Source organism: Nannobrachium achirus (assembly GCF_963921795.1).
Source record: "Nannobrachium achirus genome assembly, chromosome: 11".
Taxonomy (NCBI): domain Eukaryota; kingdom Metazoa; phylum Chordata; class Actinopteri; order Myctophiformes; family Myctophidae; genus Nannobrachium; species Nannobrachium achirus.
In genome coordinates, this window is record NC_137820.1 from 16,344,158 (window position 1) to 16,368,855 (window position 24,698).

Below are 24,698 nucleotides of genomic sequence, written 5' to 3' on the forward strand. Positions count from 1 at the left end.
AGAAAACATGGATGCTCGTAGTTCTGAGACGGATCAATGGATTTCACTCTTACATTTTGTAACGGATGAATGATATGCACACACGTGATACACAATCCATGGAACGGTGTGCACGATCTACACGAGCGCTGCGTAAATGTATTGATGCTGCTCTACAACAGTGGTTCTCAACCTGTGGGGCGGGACCCCCAGGGGGGTCCCCAAATTATTTTGGGGGGGTCCCCAGATGATTAACTTAATATGCAACATTGTTTTCTCTCTCAACAGTAAACAAAACAACATAAAGTTTAAGTGTATAGAGGGTATCTGCACATTTCCAAATTGACAATTTAAGGAGATTTTAATACCTCTAAAATGACAAATTAAACATTGGCCAAATTGTCAAATATTAGAGGCAGAAATTGTGAAAATAGAACCGTGTTATACAAAATGTAATGCCTCAACTCTTAGTGCTCGTGAGGGTGGGGAGGGGGTCCCCAGTTAAAATATGATTATTTTGGGGGTCGCGGCCTGAAAAGGTTGAGAACCACTGCTATACAAGCTACATTGCAGTATTGATACTTTTGCCTGCGTAAAAGGTTTGAGTACTTTTTCCACCACTGCACATACACCCAACTGGATGCCCATTTCCTGGAATGCTGTACACAACAGAGGGCACTAAAAGCCAAGACACCCAGGGGTGCTGTAGTAACCATGGAAACGGGAGCAGTGTACACTTGAGATTGTACATTGATTCCAAATAAATGTCTTTGAACAAGACTATTGTGGGGTACTGTGAGTCCTTTATTTCCCCTGTTTTTATCTTATTCACTGTAACCGTAAAAAACGCCATGCATAGGAAATATTTCAGATGCAAACAAGGTAACAACTAATGTTATTAAAGGGAAAAAAACTATGAATAAATTATAAAATGGTTATCCCATTTCAATATAATCTAAAAAGACTTGATAGGAAAAGAAAGAAGGAAAGAAAGATAAAAAATGAGCATTGCTTTACCCTAGGGGCTAAAAAGTTAAGGTTTGCTCTCTTCGGTTTCCTTTTCCCATCTGTAGGAATACAAAGAACTTCATTGGACTTTCAAAAACTGAGTAAAATAACAAAAGAAAAGCAAGGGAATTAACAGAGGCACAATAGATACCTTGGTTTCTGTCTGGTCTTTATTCTCAGTGAAGTTGTCCTTCACTCGTTGTTGTGCCTCATAAACTCACACACTCATATTGTCTTCACATACTGTACAGTATGTGCTACATACTGCATGACTGGTGGGAGGGTATGGTTTACTTTAATTTACTTTAATGGGGGAAACTAGCATCACCAGGGAAGTTAATGCTAGCAATGTCTTCTTCCATTTTACTTACCGTCACAGCGGACTGGGCAGGGCATATGGATTAATCAGCACTCTTTAAAATGAAATAGAGGCAGGTCATGCACACTGTTCATATCAGGCATTTTTACGCCAAACGCAAAAAAAGAAAAAAGAAAATCCCTGGACCCAGGAAATATTCAGTGTAACTTTGTTTCACAAGAAAGAATATTGACTTTAAAAATTAAAGCAAGTATTTATGTTTGTAATCTCTCTGCCAGTGGGTTTACAAATGCAAAGAATGGTTATACTTTGCTAATATAAAAAAAGGGGTAAGAATTTAGTCAAATAAAAATTTAGAAAAGATGTGAAATAAACGTTAATGATGTACTGACAAATATACAATTCTTCTGGTTGACACTCTCCTTGAAGTGAAAGTGAATTTAAATAATTCTCCCTGATGCCATCATTTACTATGTGTCTCATGGTAAACTGAACAGAAGCACAGCTCATATTTCCTCTTACCTGGCCCCTGTCACGGGCGACTTCCTCCCGGGGTCCAGTGAGGCTCCCAGTGGCTCATCCTCTCCCAGTGACCTGGAGTCTTTATTTAGCTGCTGGAGCCTGGAACTCAGCTCCCCCATAACAGACGGTTTCCCTCCCTCGTCCGCTCCCAACCCCAGCCCACCTAGGTTCCCCAAACTCCCAACGCCCAGGCCTATCCCAGGCCCCCGGGGCTCCACCGGGTCCCCCCACAGCTTCGACCTCCGCTGGAAGAGGTAGCGTGGCCTGGTAGGCGCCAGCCCGGACACCGATGCCGATGCGCCAAAGGCCAGACTGGCCCCACCGGCCGCCGCGGCGGCCAGGGCAGCGGCCTGCTGCTGCGACAGGAGCTCGCTGTCGGAGCTCTGCTTCAGCAGGGGGTCCCTGAAGGTGACGGGTCCTTTGCTGCCGCCTATCTGGGACTTGAGTCGGGGCTTGGGAGGCACAGGCGGCTTGTCGAGCACGAAGGTCTGTCCGTCTGCGTAGGAGGTGTGCGTGGTGTGCGTGTCGGCGGGCTCTCCGCTCTCCGACGACAGCGTGGACATGCTGGATACCGTGGAGATGGTGCTGGTGGTCTCGAGGTGGTGGTCTCGCTCGCTGGAGCTGCGCGTGTCTACCTCCTCCACGCCGGAGTCGGCCGCCGAACCGGACTCCCCGACCGATGGGGGCTCCAGAGGGTCTGAGGTCTTCCCTGAGACGGCTGCTGCACTGGGCGGGGGCGGGGGCTGGGGAGGCTGAGGCTGGGTGGGGGTCAGGCTCGGGGTGGTTGGGGTGGAGGGGGTTTGGACCGTGGGTGTAGTGGGGGTACTCGGGGTGGTGGCGGGTTTTGTAGGGGATGTGGGGGTCTCCTGTGCCTTTGCCTGAGCCTGTGCCTGTGCCTGTGCCTGCGCCAACAGCCCATTAGCAAACTCATTTGGAGGGGGCACCACCCCGATCTTACGCAGCTCTTCTCTTGTTTCCTCGTCGCTGGAGGACAGCATGGCAGGGGGCAGGGTCACTGTGTAGGGATCCACATCCTCCTCTGAACTGCCCTGAACCAGACTCTTGTCTTGGCCTGGACTAGCGGGCCGCTGGCCTTGAGGCTGGACCTGGAGTTGGGGCGAGGGCTGTGACTGGGAGACCGTGGGACTGGGGGATTTAGCCCGAGGGCTTGGAGGTTTACTTGGCTCAGTTGCCGCAGAGGCAGGAGTCTGTTCCAGTTCTGGGCCCGCTATTACGGCCTGGCCGTTACTAGTGGCGTGGACCATAATCAGCCCTGCTGTCTTCTGTTGCGATGTATCCATAATACTGATCAACATGCTCTTCTTCTCCTCTTTTCTCTCCTCTGCTCTACCCTCCATCTCCTGCCTCAGCACTACAGGCGAGTGTGACATGGCCCACAGGGGTTTAGTGGGTTGAGGAGTCAACATTGCCCCGGGAGAGTACCCAACTGCCTTGGCGCTGTGGGGGGAGAACGGGGGAGTTGCAGAACGGGGGAGCTCTTTGGTCTGTTCAATGAATATTCCGCCTGGGCCAGCCCGCTCCGGTTTAGTCCTAGGCTCTGGGCTACTGGATGGGGACTGGCTCTGAGAGGTCAGTGCCCTCTCCCTTGCGGCCAGCGCAAGAGCCAGTGGTGAGTTGGGGTCTAGGGGCTTGCCTGTTAGCGGGTGGATGAAGGTGGTTCCGCTAGGTGAAGGGCTCAGGGCCAAGGCAGGAGGAGGCAGATGACCCAGCTCGCGGGTCAACATCCGTTCATCGATGGAGCGAGACTGAGTTAGAGAGGGGGCCTCGGGGCTGGTGGCGGCCCCCTCCATGGTCCCGACGGACAGGAAGACAGTGGATTTCCTCCGCTCTTCTAGACGCCGCTCGCGGTCCTTCACGGCTCCGGCAATGGCAGCGGCGAACGGGCCCTTGCCCTGGAGCAGAGCCTCGCCCTGGGCACGCATGCGCTCCCGCTCAGCCATCAGCTGCTGCTGGTAGTAATCTGCACGGCTGGTGTGTGTGTGCCCGTGGGGGTATGGGTGTCGTCCTGAGGGGGAGCTCTCCCGGGAGTGTGCAGCAGCTAAGGCGATGCTGGCCCTTTCCTGGGCATCCTCCACCTGCACAGAGACAATAATAATAATAATAATAATGAAACATGCACAACTACCTTAGAAATTGACCTCGGAAATGGCATATTCTTATAAAGATTCAGTAATTATAAAAGATTGTAATAAAACTATGTCCATCAAACCTCTATGTCAAGGGTCTTCAACAGGGGGTCCGGTACCCCTAGGGGTTCCTCAGAGTTATTATAGGGGGGCCACCAAATCCTTGTGATAGGATAATTCTTTTAATTTAACAACTTGAACCCTCGCATCCCTATTCTGAGGAGAACTTAAGCCAAAAATAGCCGATCTACAAGCTCTCAGCGCCTCGCAGCACGAGGCGTTGAGAGCTTGTAGATTGGCCATTTTCGGCAAATAGGTTTGGTGTAGAGGGGGAAAAGAGCAGACCAAGTACAGAGTGAAAGGTCAAGTTAACTAAAAACACGTATCCAACAGACTGATGACAGTGCTGTCAAACAAGTCTATGAATCTATCTGTGAAATCGATGAAAATATGCATCACACATTTATACAATATGTAGAGGGGGTCCCTGCTTCATCTCTCTCTCTCAGCTAAGGGGTCCTTGGCCTGAAAACGTTGAAGACCCCTGCTCTATGTAATCTCACCTGTAGTTGTTTGACGAGTGGACTCTTCTTCCTCTGCGGTTTAGTCGGAGCGTACAGGCCGATGCTGAACTGGCCCACGTTGGCGTAGGGGTTGTCGATCACCCGGCCCTTCCTCTTGATCCTTTCGGGCGGCGTGGCGGCCGACGGGCGGGGTATCTCCGTGGGCTCCACGGGCAGGTGGGAGGAGTCCTGCAGGTAGGGCTGTCACAATTATTACATAATCGTCTAATCGCGATTATTTGACATAATCGTGATTATTTTTCATAATTGTCATAATCGTTTCCATGTTGAAAAATGTTCATATATTTAAAAAAAGGCAAAAATAGTGGAAATAGCAGATCTACAAGCTCACAACGCATCGCGACGCGTTGTGAGCTTGTAGATCGGCTATTCTTTTTTAACTAGTATAAAGTTGTCAAATATGTCAGTAATTTCTTTGTATATTTAGGTTATGTGTCATATCTGTCATGTGCAACTTCAAAGCCTAAAAGCCAAACAGAAATGTCATTGTCAAAGACAAAAACACAATCAAATCGTTAATCGCAATTATTTGAGTGAAAATGAATCGTCATGTAAAATGTCATAACCGTGACAGCCCTACCTGCAGGATGATCATGGAGCGCGCCTTCTTCTGCCTCTCCAGGTGCGTGGCCTGCCGGTGGGCCACCTCGTACGGCAGGTCCAGGGACGAGGGCTTGAAGCTGGAGCGGACGTGCTCGTGGCTCTGACTCAGAGCCCTGGAGGGGGGAGGAGGGGGCGGGCAGAAGGCCGGCGGGGGGCCCGTGTCCAGGTAGTAGAGGGGGGACGGGGGAGGGGGCGGCGCCGTCTGCGGCGGCGGAGGGATGGAGTGGGAGGGATGGGAGTGCTCCCGGAGGCTGTCAGTCATGGAGGAGCTGCGGGGGAAGCGGTGCTCGCCGGCCAGGGCGGACAGGCGGTCCTCCTCGGAGGCGCCTGAGGGGGAGAGAGAGAGCGTGCATGTGTCAATCAATGCCCTGGAAAAAACAAGCTCTCCCCAAAAGGTTAAAGTATTCCTGCCTCGCTATAATTAGATGTAGTTCCAGTGATTGTGGAGGCTACAGTTCTCCCCCCCACCCCATGATTTCCAGTGGTACTGCTCCGTTTTCGCGCGTATCTATTCTGCATCTAGCATTTGGCAGGACCCAAATTCAGAGTGAACATTTTTAACTCAAATCTTTGCTTCTGGGGGTCCCTGGAACAAAATATTTTGAGATGGGGGTCCGCGGTCAAACACATATCATTTTGGAGGTCCTTGACAAAGTTTGAGAACCACTGATATAGGCCGATTAAATGTCTTTGTCTAAATCCTAACAGTTTTCTGAAAAACTCCCTCCGTATCTAATTAACTTTGATTATAAATACTGTAGACTCTAGACCATAGGGGTTGTCAGAATCACTTTATTGTCAGACAGTAAAATCCTCACTGTTAACACACCGGGTGCCCAGGATTATTCAAGATTTAACCGGTAGTTGCCATGGAAACCCGTTTTTTTTACCTTGTTTGGGAGCTACAGGGAAAAAGTAACCAGAGTAAATGTAATCTGAGTATGTACGGGTTATTTTCGCGATATTATTTTCTTTCACTCAGGACAATAACAATCACGGGCATCAGTGCTTTTGTAACGGCCGGTAGAGAAGGCCGCGTTTTAACAATGAACGTGATTTAAAAGTTAGATTAGGAGATGTGCACTTTTGTGCAGCAGCATTACACTGCTCTCTACGAGGGAACGGATTTCCCGGCCTTCACAGGCAGGTGCCTCGTACAGTGAACTTCAGTTTACTGTAAGACCCCCCGCGACGCGTCGAACACGTCGAGGGCACGGGGAGACATCAAAGAGTTTGACACATTGGCACGTTGTGGACCTCCTATGAGTTACATTAATTTAACTTTACTTTGCTGTGTAGGGAATTGACTGACACTGAATTGGTAATAGGGCTGAGTGATATGGCAAAAGTATGAAGAAATCTGACGTTCCAATACAAATCACATCAAATGGTGTTGCAGACATGCAACACTGCTGTGCCTAAACGGTTGTTTTACCAAATGACTTGGTCCGGGACATTCCTTTGGGTAGATGTATGTGACCTCTCTCCATGCCTGGGTGGAGTCCGCCATGCAGAGTCATCCCCTGTCTCTCAAACAGCGACTGTCACGCCACACAGAGACACATTCGACATGTACAGGTGCAACTGGTTAGGTTGCATTTCAGGTAACAAAGTTAATGCAATATTATCAAAAGTAAAATGTATGTGTCTATATGTCTATGTATAGTAGGCCTATATATGAATCCAATATATATATGTGTGTGTGTGTGTGTGTGTGTGTGTGTGTGTGTGTGTGTGTGTGTGTGTGTGTGTGTGTGTGTGTGTGCTCACACTGATCTCGGCTGGCGTTATTCTCCTGCTGGTAGGCCGTTGTTTGACAGTAGCCGCTCTATAATCAGGCTCTGTGGGCTGGGAACGCAGCATGGGTTCCTGGGACGCCAGCATCTCATCTAGCCGCTCTGTCGGAGGAGATGGAAGATAGGACTGAATACAAAGTCACAGCATTAGCAGAATAAATTAAGATGCATAAGCCACCGGACAACATGTAACATGCCAGGGACCACTCCAAGACATTCAGATATATCAGTGTGATGATCAACACAGTCAAACGATCAACAATCATTACACAGATCAAAAGGAAATCAATAAGGAATACAAATAACCAATGAAGTGGCAGAGGAAGAAGTTGCTGATCGGTGAACAATGGCTTCAACTTGATAAGGTAACATGTTGTATCGTGTGAGGTGAAGAGTAAAGGGTAATAGCCGGGGACCCACAAGCCCAAAAGCTCAAGGAATAGGGTAGGACCTGTGATTTTCTGCCGTACTTTTTATTTCTGTTTTATCTATTAGTTTGGTCGTTAAGGTCCACAGAATGAGAGGCCTGCTCTGCCGGAAACATCGCGAAAATGGCCATTTGTATATTCACTGTCCCATTGACTCCAATAGAAATATTTAAAAAATAAAAAAGATCTGCTTTAAGTAGCATGTGAGGGGTCAAACTAGGGGTTCTTCATGATTCTGAATCCAATGCAAGTATTTGTTTTGCATGAAAAACATTCCTTGGGTTAACCTTCGGCAGCCAAAAACTGTGAAAAGTGGAAAAAAAGTGATGACTCATAATTTTTCACAGTTTTGGGTGGCCAAAATCTAGCCCAAGGAATGTTTTTCATGCAAAACACATGCTTGCAATGGACTCAGAATCATGAAGAACCCCTAGTTTGACCCCTCACATGCTAATTAAAGCAGACTTGTTTTCTTTTTTTAATATTTCTAGTGGAGTCAGTGGGACAGTGAATATACAAATGGTCATAACTTTTTTCGCAATGTTTCCAGCAGAGCAGGCCTCTCATTCTGTGGACCGTAATGACCAAACTAATAGATAAAACAGAAATAAAAAGTACGGCAGAAAATCACAGGTCCCCTCCCATTTTGGTGACTGGGTCCCCGGCTATAATAAGGAGGTGAGTGAGTTTGACACAGTGAGATAGAAAATAGAAAAAGTGATGCAGAGACAAGAGAGAGATTGAGTGTAAACAGTGTTCTGTTCTAATCAACGCTGCTTAAATGAACAAAGCTGGAGGATAGTAACCTCTTTGACGCTCGCCAGAGAGGTGACGGTTCCTTGCCTCAGACTCACCTCCTCTCCTCCTCCGAGCAGAAGCTTGGTTAGGGAGCAGATAGCATCAGAGAACAGAGAACAGGAAGAGAAAATGACAAGGACAGGCTGAACAAGAGAGACCACTCAGAAAAAAGGTTATGTGTTAATTTTGAGGAAAAAGAAAAGTTAGAACGATTCAGAAAGGAGGAAGGGACCGCAAAATGTGCATGCGCGTGCGTTTTGACTGAGAGTGTGTATTTGTGTATTTGTGTATGCCAGTGGTTCTCAACCTGTGGGTCGGGACCCCCAGGGGGGTCCCCAATTATTTTGGGGGGCCCCCAGATGATTAACTTAATGTGCAACATTGTTTTCTCACTCAACAGTTAACAAACCACCATAGAGTTTAAGTGTATAGAGGGTATCTGTACATTTCTAAAGTGACAATTTAAGGACCTTTTAATACCTCTAAAATGATAAATTAAACCTTGGCCAAATCTTCTAATATTAAAGGCAGAAATTGTGAAAATAGCCGATCTACATGCTCACAACGCCTCGCAACGCGAGGCGTTGTGAGCATGTAGATCAGCTATTTCCACAATAGAACCGTGTTATACAAAATGTAATGCCTCAACTCTTAGTGCTCGTCAGGGTGGGGGGTCCCCAGTCAAAATATGATTATTTTGGGGGTCGCGTTCTGAAAAGGTTGAGAACCACTGGTCATGAATGACGGTGTGTTTTGCAGGTATCCCTGCCAAGTGCGTGTGTGCATTCCACTCACCCAGCTCCTCCAGCTCGGCGGTCATGGATTTGGAGCGCAGCGTCAGGGTGGTGCTGGGAGCTCTCTTGGGCGGCGGCGGGGCTGTGGAGAAAAGGCACGGCGTTGAGGACGCTGTCGGTGACCATTTGGCCTTGCGGCTCAGCGCCCGCTTGGCCTCGCCCAGGCGGCCAGACCAGCCCGTCTTCGACGCTCTGATCTGGTCAAACTCGGTCGAGCCAGACGTCTCGCACTGGGTCAGCACCTTGTTCAGGCTGCGGTTGGAGCCAAGCTTCTTCATTGCTCTGTTATGTCTTTATGCCTGTTTTCTCAGGGTCTCACTGTGTGTGTGTGTGTGTTTGTGTGTGCGCGCGAGGGCGCATGTGCGTTTGTGTGTGCGGGCGAGGGCGCATGTGCGTGCTTCAGTTAAGTCTGTTAAAGTCTCTCAGCGTCTCAGTTTGTGGAACCCTCGCCACGGAGCAGTCCGTAGGCGGTGAACATACGGCTCATGTCCGCTCCGGGTCATGTCTATCACTGAATCCAAATCCGCAACAGAGCTCAGCCCCCCATGACCAGTGGAATGGGACAAACAGAGCTGGAGAGGAGAGGCAGGGAGGCGTCCGTCGCCCCTTTGCTCCCGTTTGAGCTTTGGCAGAGGTCCATCGCAAACAGCATGCTGTGCTGGCAAATACACACGCCACAGACACATGCGTTGCCCCGCGGGCGGGACCTGCCACAGCACAAGCTCCCAGAGGGGAGCAGTGACAGGGACTGTAGTGACACGCAGGCACAGCGCACAACTAAGTAATGACAGTGAAATCAATCGGCCAGGAGAATAGCGCACCGCACAGTTCACATCCCGATGCAGACAGAAACCTTTATGACACACGCACGCACACACGCACGCACGCACGCACGCACGCACGCACGCACGCACGCACGCACGCGCACGCACGCACACACACACGTACAGAGCTGGAAGGAAAACACTCCGCCTCAAACTGTGATAGACAGCTTCTGTTGAATGCAGGGATTCTATATAGGATACAGCGGCACGACACAGGAACACTGCCGAAACCAGCGAACAATGAAGACCGCTATCAACGGCTGTCTGAAGCCGAAGCTACGGCGTAGTTTCAGAGTCCCGACTCTGCGGTATTCCACACAACATTCTAAAAAGGAGGTGAAGTCCATTGCCCCGGTGTGACTCCAAAACCCCTTTGTTACACGCAGCACCACAATTCAGCCACAGCTGTCAGCATGATACAGTACCGTATAACCCCCCCCGCTTCTTCCAACTCCTTCCAGTCTCCTAACAATACCCAACCTTACTGACTGTATGCACAAGCCCCCCTCCCACAGACCCACCCCCAAGTCTCAATGCACCACTGGAGAGCTAGAAGTAGATTTTCGAACCTGCGGAGACGCCGGGACACCTCGCCACGCGGCGGACTGTTCTGCCGCGGTCCGCAGGCGCACTCCTGCTTGTCCGACTGTACATGCGCCGCCCGCGAGGAAGGTCCATATCGCGCATCTTCATCTCAACTCGACCGACCGGTCTGCACATTCTGGTACAGTATGCAGGGAGTGGACGAGACGGAGGAGGATGTAGAGGGAGAGAGAGAGAGAGAGAGATTGAGAGAGAGAGAGAGAGAGAGAGAGAGAGAGAGAGAGAGAGAGAGAGAGAGAGAGAGAGAGAGAGGAACAGAGACACAGACAAGAGGCAGCAAGAGAGAGAGAGATGCAGAGAGAGAGAGATGCTCTCACTGTAATGCTTAATTCAAACATGCAGTGTAGTCACCATGGTAACGGTGGCAGTAGTGAGGCCTCGGATGGTGCAGAGAATGCGTATGTGTGTGTGTGTGTGTGTGTGTGTGTGTGTGTGTGTGTGTGTGTGTGTGTGTGTGTGTGTGTGTGTAGAGAGTATGTGTATCTACTGTATGCCTGTATCTCTGTCTGAGTGAAAGTGTGCATAAGCTAGGTAAGATAGGCACAGAAATGCAGAGAAATTCCCAGTGGAAGAGAAGGGCTGCCAGAGAGTGTGTTTAACACAGCAGCACAGAGCGGAGAGCAAAAACAGACATTTAGGAGAAGTTTAGAGGGAGGGAGGGAACCCAAGAGACACACCTCACGTCACATCTCATCACCTCAGCTCAGAAACACACGCAGACCAACATCTGTCTTGCCCGTCTGTCACCAATCTATAGTGCCGCTCCTAAGGATGTCTAACCCAGGTCCAGTCCTCACAGCAAAATCCTCAGTGTTAACTTAACACCGAAAGTGTAACATTTTGAAATCAATCCCACTTCCCCAGGTTGTCCTCTCGTCCCGTCCCCCATTCACGCCTGCAAGGCCCGTTCATCCATTTCAATTTTCCTCCACCCCGCCGCGCTGCATGTCTCTACCCGTCTTAATCGTCCTCCACAACGTGTATGACACAATATCTTTGCGCTCCGATAGAGGCAACAAGAAATGGACAAGGAGCAGCAGGCGGCACAGGAAATGGACTGTACTTCTGAACTCCTGTTCAGTAAATCAAAACCCAGGGCAAACCGATAACTACGTCAGCAGGGCACATACCGCAGGGACACAAAATGCCCTAACCCAGCAGGCCCGACCATTTGCTGACCTACTCTCTGTCTTCATATTTCCTGTCTCTGTTCACTGTCTAAATAAAGGCTTAAACATGCCCCCTCAAAGACTATACATAGATAGATCGATGTAAAGTTTCATTTACTGGCGAGGAGGGCAACAATTAAAGCAGCTTTAGGAACCCATTGTCTGAGCACACTGTATCTCCTCTGAGCCAGGTCTAATGAGAGAGGCTTAAGAGTAAATGGACAAAGAAAATGTGTCTGCGACTGCGAGAGAGCGAGAGAGAGAGAGAGAGAGAGAGAGAGAGAGAGAGAGAGAGAGAGAGAGAGAGAGAGAGAGAGAGAGAGAGAAACATGAGAGGGAGCAGAGAGAAATTACAAGGGGGCATTAGCCCTATAGGGGTCTACAGCAGTAGGTACAATACTGTCCCCATGGAACTAGGTCAACTCATTTATCACAGTCTCTGTATCAATACAGACACAAAAAAAAGACACACACACACACACACACGCACACACACACACACACACACACGCACATACACACACATGCATACACGCCTTCAGACTGGTGGTCATGGATAGGGTTGCAAACGCTTTCCATGGGAAGTTACGTTTCCATGGGAATTTGGAACTTCACCCAAATTTCAAAAACGTACACTCCTTGGAGTACGCTCCGGCTGGGGTGCAGCCGTATGGACACGGGGAAGCTGCGGAGGAAATAGAGTTTTAACGACGACCTTTGTGTTGTGGCACGGGAGAGTGTTTTTTTGCAGGTCTTTCAGTCCGAGTGTATCAAAAAAGCAACTGGGTTAAGCACCGTTGGTCCGAACAGTTTAACATTCACCAGGTTAGCATTCACCAGCGTCGGCAGGTTAGCATTCACTAGCGGTAGTTTTACTGAGGTTAGGGTTAAAGGTTAAGGTTAGGTTTAGGTGCATCTCTGTCCCCCCGACTTTCGTCCCCTCCACGCAGCGAATCACAAGCTTCCGCTGCCTTAACCCAGCTGCTTTTTTGATACACTTGGACTGAAAGACCTGCAAAAAACACTGTTGTGGCACACCCTATGGCAGGGGTGGGCAACTTTGATGATGGCGAGGGCCACTATATTTCCACCTTCACTCCAGAGGGCCACATTGCATATTGCTACGTTCTACTTTGTCATTCTAGTGTCTTATACAAAACAAAAGGAGCAAAAATAGCAGATCTACAAGTTCAAAACGCATCGCGCTGCGATGTGTTTTGAGCTTGTAGATCGGCTATTTTTGCTTCTTTTGAATTGGAATCCTGAAAAAAAAAATGGTTATTTTTTTATTGGAATCCTGAAATCTAACATTTTGATTTAATTTCCAACACATTTAGTTATATACTTATGTTAACTTTATGAACTTAAATACAAATACATTGGACATACAAAGAAATACATTTTAATACTACTATACCAGTCATTAAGCTACTAAGATAGTAGCAGGTCATGTTTGGTATTGTAACAGCTGAAATCAATAATATATTAGTATTCCGGTATTAACCTGTGGGCCGCATTAAGTGAAGGTGGGGGCCGCATGTGGCCCCCGGGCCGCCAGTTGCCCATGTATGCCCTATGGGAAGAAGTGAAAACTGTTTTGTACTAGGTGTGCTTTATATAGCCCCCTCAACACGCGATTCCAATGTGGGTATGATTGGATGTTGTGTTAATGATAGGCCTATACAGTATGGTGTTTTTTTGTGTTAGTAAGAAATAGACCCTGACCACAATTTCATGAATTTAATTACAGGAAAATGGTTTGATTCTCAACATATTGTGCACTAATACAGTGCTATTAAGCCCATACAACTACACCATCTGAGCCAACGAGGATCACGTACAGGCTGTCATGTCATGTTTGATATTACTGAAGTGAATATGTCTGATATCACACACAATATTATTTCAGTTAACTTGCAAAAAGTGGGCACGCCAAAAGGCAGACAAATTCAAGGGTTAAAATACTGGTGGCCATGCGGTCAAACTATTACCTATTCCCTTGGAAAGTTTCCACCTTTTTATATTACCAAAATGTTGCTAACCTAGCATGGATACGCATAGACAGAGTTGTAGGGACGTTGCCAGGGCTGTGTGGGAGCTGAGTGTGGACGGGCCACAGTTGACATGGTAACCGAACGGATTTACAGCGAAGGGAAAACGTGGTAGCGGTCACCATGACAACAGAAACACACAAATCTTCAAAAGATTCCTCGATAGACAAGATTACAGCTGCTACGGGACTGCTTTGATCACGTGAACGGGACAATGGTTCGGTCGGCATGCCTCTGGGAATAATGTCACCAAGTTCTCTGACACAGTGTCTGGATTTATCAGTAAGTGCATTGATAAAGCAGTTCCAAAAAACTACATGCACCGAATTCTGCCTTCAGATCCAAGAATCTGGGTACAACCAACTGTCCTCCAGAGAGCCATCAAAAGGACCCAGAGTGTCTTCTAAGACAAGTCAAACTAGAAGAACAATTTGACAACAGTGACACAAGGAGCATGTGACAAGCGCAAGAGAAAATAAAAGACTTCAGAGGGAGACCCTGAGGAGGTTGACATGTGCAGAGCCTTCAAACGGGTGAAGCTCTGCAAGGCGGCTGGCTCTGTGGGCCAGGCCACGTCCTCAGAGCATGCAGACCAGCTGGTGGGAGCGGATACTTTTAACCTCTCCCTCTCCCAGGCTGTAGTGCCTACAGGGATGGGCACAATGTCCACCAGTGTGCTCCAAGGTAAGATGCCTGAATGGCATGATCTATCGCCCCAAATGTCAGTACATGCTTTGAGAGATTGGTGTCGGGTAGGGTCTACATTTGTTCCATGTTGCCTGCCGCACTGAACCCATTGACATTTGTATGTCATCCAAACAGATCCACCTGCAATGCAATGGCCATGGCTCTTCACACAGCTGTGGAGGAACGGCTGTGTAAAGGTGGTTGCACACTGCACTGCGTGTTTTCGTTGCGTTAACCCAGAGGCCAGGGAGAGAGAGAGGAAAGAGAGAGAGAGCAAGGCAGTCCGTGGCGACACTGCGAAAATCGGATAAAATCAACCCTGGTCCGAAAATAAATACGAAACCGGCAGCAGTGTGCAAACGTGATTGACATAACGTGAGGTTGATTTTTTTATTCACGCGCTCCGAAATTTACTCCGATATTCGGCCCGAAAAACGCAGCAGTGTGCAAAGACCTTAAGAATGATTTTTGAAGACTACAACCTGGCATTCAACACAATAGTTCCTGCCAATGGACTTCTTGTTGGGCCACTGCAATGAGGTGATACGTCACACCCTCTGGGATCAATAAAGGTCTATCTATCCAGCATCAAGGACACTCACCAGTCACCACCCTGACCACAGTATGTTGTGGCCAAGGAAAGCAACACCTGCAGTAAATATCAAAGCCATTCCACCAGACTATAGAGCAGTGACCAGTGGTGTAAAGTAATTAAGTACATTTACTTAAGTACTGCACTGAAGTACAGTTTTGAGGTACTTTTACTTTACTGGAGTATTTCCATTTTGAATTATGGACTTTTACTTGTAACAGAGTAATTCAATTTTGCAGTATTGATACTTTTACTTAAGTAAAGAATGCAAGTACTTTTTCCACCACTGGCAGTGACCAGTGAGCTGCATCAAGCTGTTGAACAGGCGCTGAGCCCTGATGGCTACAGGCTGTTACCGTAGGCTTCATTCTGTGCAATCACATAATAAGTACAAACTGTGCTGGTCAATCCCTCTGTCCTCTGAATTCTATTTGTGTTCCACATGATCATACAGTATACTGTATGTGTCTGCATCAGGTATGTTTGCACGAGGAATGTGTTTGCCAAAATATATATGCTTTGGAAAATGCCAGTATGAAAAACAATATAGTTTCTATTTCTGTTAATGTACTGCATATATTATACACGGTCCAAAACATATTTTGCCACATGATGTGCCAAATGTGAAATATTTATCTCATAAGAGGGTATTGGTATTCTTAACCCACTTAATGCTGCGTGACAACCTCAACGACTTAAATAGCCAATGGTCCAGGCCGACAAGTGACTACTTTGACTTATTTTGATGCTGGATGGCGCTGTTCGCTAGCTTATGGGTCACCAATTATTTCCGGGGTAACAAGGTCACCTGACACGTTGATGACGTAACCGGAACAAAAACAGGAAACATAGCCATAATGAATGTGTATGGGGAGAGGGGCGACACGGAAGCGGCTATCTTTGGAGTGGATCATCACAAGTGGACAGGGATTATTTTCCAATTCCAGGACACCCGTGTGCATCTTTTGTGCGAGCAAATCGGAGCAACGCACAATATTCTATGATTGTTCATGGGTTAGGCAGGGAACAACATACCTGTAAGTCGAAAAATAATGTGTCTGAGTCAATGAGTTAATATGACCACTCGGTTCTTCTGGTCCTTACCTTTCTTGCGGACAACCTCCTCCGACTCGGGTTTGCGTGTGACAGACACCACCTTCATCAGAAGATGGTTCCCCCCCTGTCGGATCAGAGACACCACCTGCTTGTGGCCGACCTTCACCACATTCACCCCATTCACCTGAGGGAGCATAAACACACACACACGCACATACACATGCACACACACACCACCACATCATCATCATTTTCGTGTGCTTCGTATGTTAGGATGAAGGATACAGTATGAGGACGCATGCATCACTCATTTCAGTTGTCTCCAGGCTTTTCACTGCAGTGCACAGGTTTTAGCCTGGGTGTCAGCCTGCTCGCTCCGTTCCGCGATTTGTTTTGTCTCTCCGCATCACAGTCTGGAAATGATTCCGTTGACTCGTATTTCTGAACGTCAGTTGAGACGTAGGCGACGTCGTTGCTGATCGGATGTTGTTCCAACGCATCAGAGGCCCTCATTGCGCGCTATAGAGAGAGATCTCTCTCTATAGCGCTGCTGCTACTCAAAGATTTGCCATTTCAGATCATGACAAGTGACAAGCCAGTGGGCCAATTACTGTACATGAGTTATATTTCGTCGTTGCCGGGTGGAAACCTTGTATGTCCAAAACCGTTTGTTTTGTATTTATCATTTTAAAAATGATTTAAACTAGTGAAAACAGCCGATCTACAAGCACACAACGCCTCGCACCGCGAGGCGTTGTGTGCTTGTAGATCTGCTGTTGTGCTTGTAGATCTGCTGTTTTCACTACTTTTGTGCAACGGCCTTGTATGATGAAGCAAAATATATAAATTTGAAACTTAGAGATACGAGGTTTCTGCCCGACAGTGACAATTTACTTTGTTGGCCGCCCAGCCCCCAAAATGGAACGAAGGCCGACATTTTATTTTTTATTTTTTCCTAATGGCCGGCCTGGACCGGCCGGGAATGAACCGGCCGTTCGGGAATTGTCCCGCTTTTCCCAATGGCCAGCACGTCCCTGGTAGCTACGTCATCAGCCAGCCAATACACACCGGTGTATTTGTCCCGCCCCGCACCACAGACCAATCGGAAAGCTGCGGTGGTGTTCTAGCCGCTTTCTATGTCCTATACTTCCCCTTGGAGATACGAGGCTTTCCAGACTGTGAGAGACACATACGGAGCGAGCAGGCTGGCAACCAGGCTACACAGGTTTACCTCAATGAGGAAGTCTCCCGTTCTCAGGCTGGCCCTCCAGGCCACTCCCTCCACGTCCACAGACTCCAGGTACTGCAGGGCGGGGAATGCCGGGGTGGGGGTGAACTCTTCGATGGGCGTTTCAGCTGCGGGAGACACACAAAGACAATCGGGGTGTCAGACTCATTTTAGGTCATATAGGCCTAAAATGAATAAATAACAGCTGTGCACGCATACTCCCAAAGCTTTTATTTCCTTAATTTTTTTTTCTACATAATCTAATAATACGTGCTCTCCCTGTGTTTCACTTTATGAATATAGTTTCTTATGAAGGAGATTGCCTAGCCACATTGCGTTTATGAACTGCTGCATGTTCAAATTAGAAAACTGTGAGGTGGCAAACTGGCAACGGCACGGTTCTATGCTACGTCACACAAACACAACATCAAAGTCAGAGAGAGTGTGATGTAATGGAGTGGAAACCCCACAATCATAAAACTGTGTGTATACACAAGGACACAATTAAACAGGCACAGATTTATCTTTAACAGTTTTTATTGGTTTGTCCACCAGATTTCTAAAGCTGCACTTTCGCCTGAATCATAGGACCCCAATGAAAACAAGACCGCAAGGACCTTTTTGGTAGACCAAGTGTTTGACTGTACTTGTACTGTTTTTACATTTCTGTCTAATAAAATATTCAATGAACCAATGAACCAATGAACCAATGAACCAATCAATCAATCAATCAATCAATCAATCAATCAATCAATCAATCCTGGTTTTATAAACCTTAATCGTGTAACAATTGCAACAGCTCGACTGCACGGTTCACTATGAATGAATGGAGAAACCCCCTTCAATTAAATATCTGTTTGTATATCGATAGGATGTGTGAAGACTCTACTACTTATTAGACTTGCCAATGTCAGACAGGCAAAGAAGCGCAATTTCACTGATTTAGGTGGAGCACTCCGACGGCATGAGAACAGCTGTCATTACGTGCATGTCCTGACCATTGCACAGAGCTGTGAATATTTATAGCACTCATACCATTAATTCATCACGTCGCGCTGAATGAAAACTGAAACAATCTGAAACTCACTTTTCAGCCATAATGGTTAGTCCTTGAACAGTGGCCTATCTGTCATGCAATTATTCCCATGAGCGACCTGCACTGACTGCAAAGAGGGGAAATATGTGGGAGGAATTGCATTTCCAACATGCCCAATTTAATTTGAAAGACAGAACTGTTGTCGTGGCATTCCATAAGAAGGCTTTGCATGTCAGCATTAAGATTAAGCACCTCATTGAGGCACTGGGCAGACTGGAGGGTTGATGAGCAGTGTTAACTACCATCTATTGTTTCATAAGTACCTACAACAAACTGCCAGGAGAGATAGCCGTTTGCGATCAGCCTGAGAGTGGCTGTCCTACAGATACATCATAAATTATCCGGAGGATTTCTTGATGGGCCACGTGCAGACTGCGAAAGGGTCCGATCCTGGCTGCCAGTTTGACAGCCCTGCTCTAACTGGTGCACATTGCTGTAGAGCAGTGGTTCCCAGGGGTCCCCACATGATTTTCTTTCCTTTTTTCGATGACAGTGAAGTGACAATTGAATTACTTTTAAGACCTTTTTAATATCTACAAAAGAAGAAGACCATTACTGCATCAAAAGTGTCAAACTAATTACACAATAAAAACTGGTCAAACATTGGCCAAATTGCCAAATAATATAAAAAAAGAGGCAAAACATTTTTAAAATAGCATCGTGAGGCTTTGTGAGCTTGTAGATCGTTGTGAGCTTGTAGATCGATATTTAACAATATTTCTCTGTGGAACCATGTCAAACAAGATTACATTGTACATTCCAATTGCTTGTCAGTAAACTCAGTAGAGGTCCCTCCTACATAGTATCTCTTCCAGATAATTATCACTCCCAGCGAAGCTGATAGCAAGGGAGCAGGGACAACAACTGTACACAAAATAATAGCAATATCATAACTGCTACAACTACTACTGCTAAAATAACATGGAGGATGAAAACAGATGGATACTGAAAATGTGCTCTGCTCAAAGCACAAGGATTGTTCAACTGTTTATTTTGAACTCCAAGTACTCAACATTGTTCTTTTGAACTTAAACATTATCTAAAGCACCGGATGATAATAAAGTGCACTAAAGATGTGGGTGTGATATATTGCATAATAGTGAACTGATTATGTACCACAGCTTGGTTTAACGCAGGGGTATTCAACTAGATTAGGCATGGGGCCACAAAAAAAGAAAAAAAGAAAAAGAAAAGAAAGAAAAAAACATCATTCACCCATTCAATATTTTATTTTGTGTTATTTTACATATTTTAAGTGCAAGATGGCTGATAGTATATAGCATGCTAACATTCCAGTTTGCCAATTCTGCCTTACAAGTTATACATAGAGAAATAAACAATCATTTATAAAGTACTTTAAAGCCACACTTGACTTGAGCATAAGAACATTAAGTCCATCTCCCTCCTTTTGTATTCTGTCCATCACACCAAAGAAAGAATTCTCCATCTCATCCATTAGTTTTTACACCGTAATGTGTTTCATCCAATCACTCAATGTCAAGATGCACTAATTCCCAACTGGAACATACTGTGCCCTTATCAGCCTCAGGTACTTGCCAAAGTAATTGCAGACCCCTCCCATGTCCTGTGTTCAGAATACGAACTGCTACCCTCTGGCAGACGTTACAGAGTCCCAGTGAAAAATAAGAAAAGACATCTGAATAGATACAAATACTAATTTATTCCCATATCTGTTACTCTGTTAAACTCAGGCTGTTAGTGGGGTCTGGTGACTCTATAATGTAGTGCAGGGTTCCCCAATAGGCGGCCCGCGGGCCATTTGCGGCCCGCGGGGGGCTACTGTCTGGCCCCCACCAACCCGAGTAATAATAGTCGTGGTATAAGAGCAGCAACAACACTAGTATATCGTCGTTGTCGGGTGGAAACCTCGTATCTCCAAATTTGTATGTTCTTTCGCAAAGTAAAGCCCTGCTTCATCATACAAGGCCGTCTCACAAAAGTAGTGAAAACAGCCGATCTATCTAAGCTTGTAGATCGGCTGTTTTCACTAGTTTAAATCATTTTTAAAATGATAAATGCAAAACAAACGGTTTGGGACATACAAGATTTTCACCTGACAACGACGATATCTGAACTGTCGCTGGAGTAGTGGGAACGCCACCGTCGCCCCCTTGCAATGTTGTGGCCCTCGGCTTGGTACCCTAGGCCTAGACATAATTTGGCCCTTGGGGAAAACCCTGATGTAGTGTAATGTAATGTACTGTGTGCACTTGAACTGTAGTCAGCACTGCATTTTGCACAATTCTTTTTAAATTTCTTTCTTTCTGTTTGTCTTGTTGTATGTTAAGTAGCAATCTGCATGTCCAAGTCAAATTTCCCTCGGGGACACAATAAAATAATCTTGAATCTTGAATCTACTCAAATACAAACCAAAAAGCTTTCACTCATACAAACATAGAAACAATTCAGAACCATGTCATCCTGCCCCACTACTCTTCTCACAAAGACACTTCCGTACCAGGAACCCGCACACAAGGGAACAAATTGAAAAGCATACCTCCTATTTTCTCAAAGCCTGCACTAAAAAGGTCTGGCACAGACATTATCCTCTCAAACATCAAAATGTATGAAGCAGTCATTATGGTCCTATAGTAGCCTACCTATAGCACATAGGCCTACTGTGCAATGGACACCTTTTGTACTATGGCACAAAACACTGGACAGCGGGCAACTTGCTGAAGTAACGAGTTTTGGTTAACGGTTATGGAAACATTAAAAGGTTTCATCCTGTACAACCAAAATAGATTTTTGGAATATGGAATGTGTTCCAGTTGGAATGTATTACAGGGCCACATGTCACCTGCTCTAACTAAATGAGATTTGCAACTTGATCACAAATTCTCACATACCAGATTGCTTACTTGACCAAACACACACGCACGCACGCATACACGCACGCACGCACGCACGCATACACGCATGCACGCACGCACGCACACGCATGCTCGTGTCCATGTGTTTTGTTAAGTAAGTGTGCTACTCCAAACTCCATTTAATCTTGGAAAGCAGCCAACTAAACCACTGACATATGAGGGGTCGCAAAGAGCCACTAAGTGAAATGCACTCACAGCTTTGTGTGTGTGTGTGTGTGTGTGTGTGTGTGTGTGTGTGTATGTGTGTGTGTGTGTGTGTGTGTGTGTGTGTGTGTGTGTGTGTGTGTGTGTGTGTGTGTGTGTGTGTGTGTGTGTGTGTGTGTGTATGTGTGTGTGTGTGTGTGTGTGTGTGTGTGTGTGTGTGTGTGTGTGTGTGTGCTTCTATTTGTCCCAACAAAACATTGCAGTTATTTGTCTCAAAAAGCTTTATATGTATGTGTATATAATATATTTATATGTACCTCCTCCAACTGTATATTTGTTCCCCTTTTTTTTGTATGTTTTCTCATGCCCATAAAGCTCCTTTGAATTGAATTGTGTGTGTGCGTTTGTGCATTCCGGTGTGTAAATGAGTGTACTGTATGTGTGTGTGTGTGTGTGCAGAGGACACACACTGCTATGTAAGTACAGTATATGGAGGTGTTAGTTTCAGGTTTGTGCGTTGTCACTGTGTGTGTGTGTGGCAGTACAGTCAGAGCCAGGGTCCTGCTGTGAGTGATGGAGTGGTAAAGTGCAGTCAGAATCCCGGGCAAGCTGCCTGTGAGGGGTTGCCATGGTAACCTGCCCAGTCAGGGAGCTGGCATGGGAGCCGGACTCCCCCCTCCCCTCCCCCAAAACAAAAGTAGAACGACATTAAAATGGGAGTGTAAAAGCCATGGAGTGAACATTAGTTACAGCTACAACTAAAGACACTAATGAAAAAGACAGAGAAAAACTATTAGACTATTGTACATCATGAAACTGACAGAGCGCGGTGGAACGCACATATGAAGGGATAGCGATTGAAATAGGGGAGAAACAAAGCATGTGAGTGAGTGAGTGAGTGAGCGCGTCTCTCCTAAACACCATGTGTGGCGAACAGATGGGACAGCTCACTGACAGCACAGCCAAGGATGACGCCACCACAGGGGCTAGACACACACACACACACACACACACACACACACACACACACACACACACACACACACACACACACACACACACACACACACACACACACACACACACACACACAGAGGGCATCTGAGTGTGTGTGAGCGAGGTATTTTTGACTCACGCACAGACAACAGAGAGAGACAAGCGTGCAGAGTGTGCAGTGGTGGAAAAAGTACTCAATTGTATCCATAATACTATACTAATACTGATTGTATCAATCAATACTAATAATAAGTATCAATACTGCAATATAGAAATACATGTACTTGAGTAAAGGTATAAAAGTATTGGCATCAATAAGTACTTAAAGTACCAAAAGTAAAAGTACAAAAAGTTTGAAAATAGCAGATCTAAAGGCTCGGCTATATTCCAATAGCCAAGGTATAACATAGAGCTAAAGTGGTTTATGCATGTTTTATAATATTATCATTTATATCTGCAAAGTAACTAGTAACTAAAGTTTCCAAATAAATGTAGTGGAGTGAAAGTACAATATTTGGATCCGAGATGTAGTGGAGTAGAAGTAAAAGTATTGGAAATAGTAAATAGTCAAGTAAAGTACAAATAACTCAAGAGTGTACTTTAAGTACTTGAGTAAATGTACTTACTTTACACCACTGCACGCGCACACACACACACACACACACACACACACACACACACACACGCACACACGCACACACGCACACACACGCACACACACACGCACACACGCACACGCACGCACACGCACACACACACACACACTGAGGGCATTTGAGCGAGGTATTTTTGACTCACGCATAGACAACAGAGAGAGACAAGCGTGCAGCGCGTGTCAGCTCGACAGGCAGCCTCTGACACCAGTCACACAGTTCACATGCAGCGTGACGCGCCAACACATGTTCAATATCACACGTCTTTGATGCCAGCTCTGGAGCGCTGCTGAGTGCTCTGGGCCATGGGGTTTGTGAGCAGGTAGGCCTGTCTTTATGTATGCACACGTTGTGTACTGTATGTCAGTGGTCTTCAACGTTTTCAGGCCAAGGACCCCTTAGTTGAAAGAGAGATGAAGCAGGGACCCCCACAACCTGTTCATAGATTATAATTTAACCGTTTGACTGGATTGTGTTTTCAGATATTCAACCACTTGAACCGTCAATACTTGACCTTTCACTTTGTACTTAGTGTGCTCTTTTTTTCCCCTCTACACCAAACCTCTTTGCCGAAAATAGCCGATCTACAAGCTCACAACGCCTCGCAGCGCGAGGCGTTGTGAGCTTGTAGATCTGCTATTTTTGGCTAAAGTTCTCAGAATACGGACACTATAGGGTTCAAGTGGTTCATATAAAAAAGGAGAAAAAGGTTTCTATCACACAAAGATTTGGAGGACCCCCTGTAGTAACTCTGAGGACCCCCTAGGGTTCCCGGACCCCCTGTTGAAGACCCCTGCTGTATGTGATGTGCGTGTGCTGTGTGAAATGTGTATCCTACCTTTGGCTCCCCGCAGGACGAACCCAAAGCCCTCGTTCTCTTTCTTTTGTAAAACAGCATCCTTCTCCTCAATGATGTAATCACTGTGAAGGAGAGAGCAGAGAGAGAGAGAGACATAGAGAGAGAGAGAGAGAGAGAGAGAGAGAGAGAGAGAGAGAGAGAGAGAGAGAGAGAGATAGCAGGCATGAGTCCAGCACCATCCTCAAACAGATAGACTTACAAATTATGGATGGACCCACTAGAGACAGATGCACGCACGCACGCACGCACGCACGCACGCACGCACGCACGCACACACACACACACACACACACACACACACACACACACACACACACACACACACACACACACACACACACACACACACACACACACACACACACACACACACACACACACACACACACACACACACACTATTTCTAATGACCCTATCAAGTTAAAAGCATAGCAGCCTAACATAGCTCAGGATTCGCCAGGGGTTGCACAATATTTTGAGAGAGAGAGAGAGAGAGAGAGAGAGAGAGAGAGAGAGAGAGAGAGAGAGAGAGAGAGAGAGAGAGAGATGGATATGTGTGAATCCTCTCATAATGGCAAAGGATATCTGCCTGGATAAAAACAACGTAAGAGTGAATCAATCTTCTGACTAATCCCTCATTGAGAAGAGGGTGCATATAGGTGTGGAGGGGCCGCCTCTCCTACACAGGAGAGCTGCAGAGAAAGGTGGGGCAATAGCAATTATAGCTGGTGATGGTGGCGGAGAAAATCCCCTGTTTTCATCTGATCAGAGAGCAGCAGCAGCAGCTGAGTTAATGCACAGCCTTTTTGCATGGCATGCAGGATAATGAGACCACGCTGCCTGCTCTGTGAAATAAACAAGGAGCAG

General features: G+C 46.6%; 1 protein-coding gene across 5 annotated transcripts in view; it reads right to left on the minus strand.

The window, feature by feature from the left end:
- The window catches only part of shank3a (SH3 and multiple ankyrin repeat domains 3a), a 453,580-nt gene that overhangs the window by 17,031 nt on the left and 411,851 nt on the right, over positions 1–24,698 (minus strand). For 2 of the 5 annotated variants that reach the window (XM_080737440.1, XM_080737439.1), the window contains exons 18-26: positions 23,810–23,892; positions 17,192–17,316; positions 16,009–16,144; positions 8,980–9,060; positions 6,933–7,060; positions 6,598–6,703; positions 5,140–5,489; positions 4,539–4,727; positions 1,829–3,924 (exon numbers count right to left, since the gene is read on the minus strand). In XM_080737440.1, the coding sequence (XP_080593566.1) occupies positions 1,829–3,924; positions 4,539–4,727; positions 5,140–5,489; positions 6,598–6,703; positions 6,933–7,060; positions 8,980–9,060; positions 16,009–16,144; positions 17,192–17,316; positions 23,810–23,892 (3,294 nt within the window). Of the gene's footprint in view, positions 1–996; positions 1,047–1,828; positions 3,925–4,538; positions 4,740–5,139; positions 5,490–6,597; positions 6,704–6,932; positions 7,061–8,979; positions 9,061–16,008; positions 16,145–17,191; positions 17,317–23,809; positions 23,893–24,698 lie in introns of all 5 variants that reach the window. The other 3 variants (XM_080737438.1, XM_080737437.1, XR_013962530.1) reach the window with 2 other exon arrangements.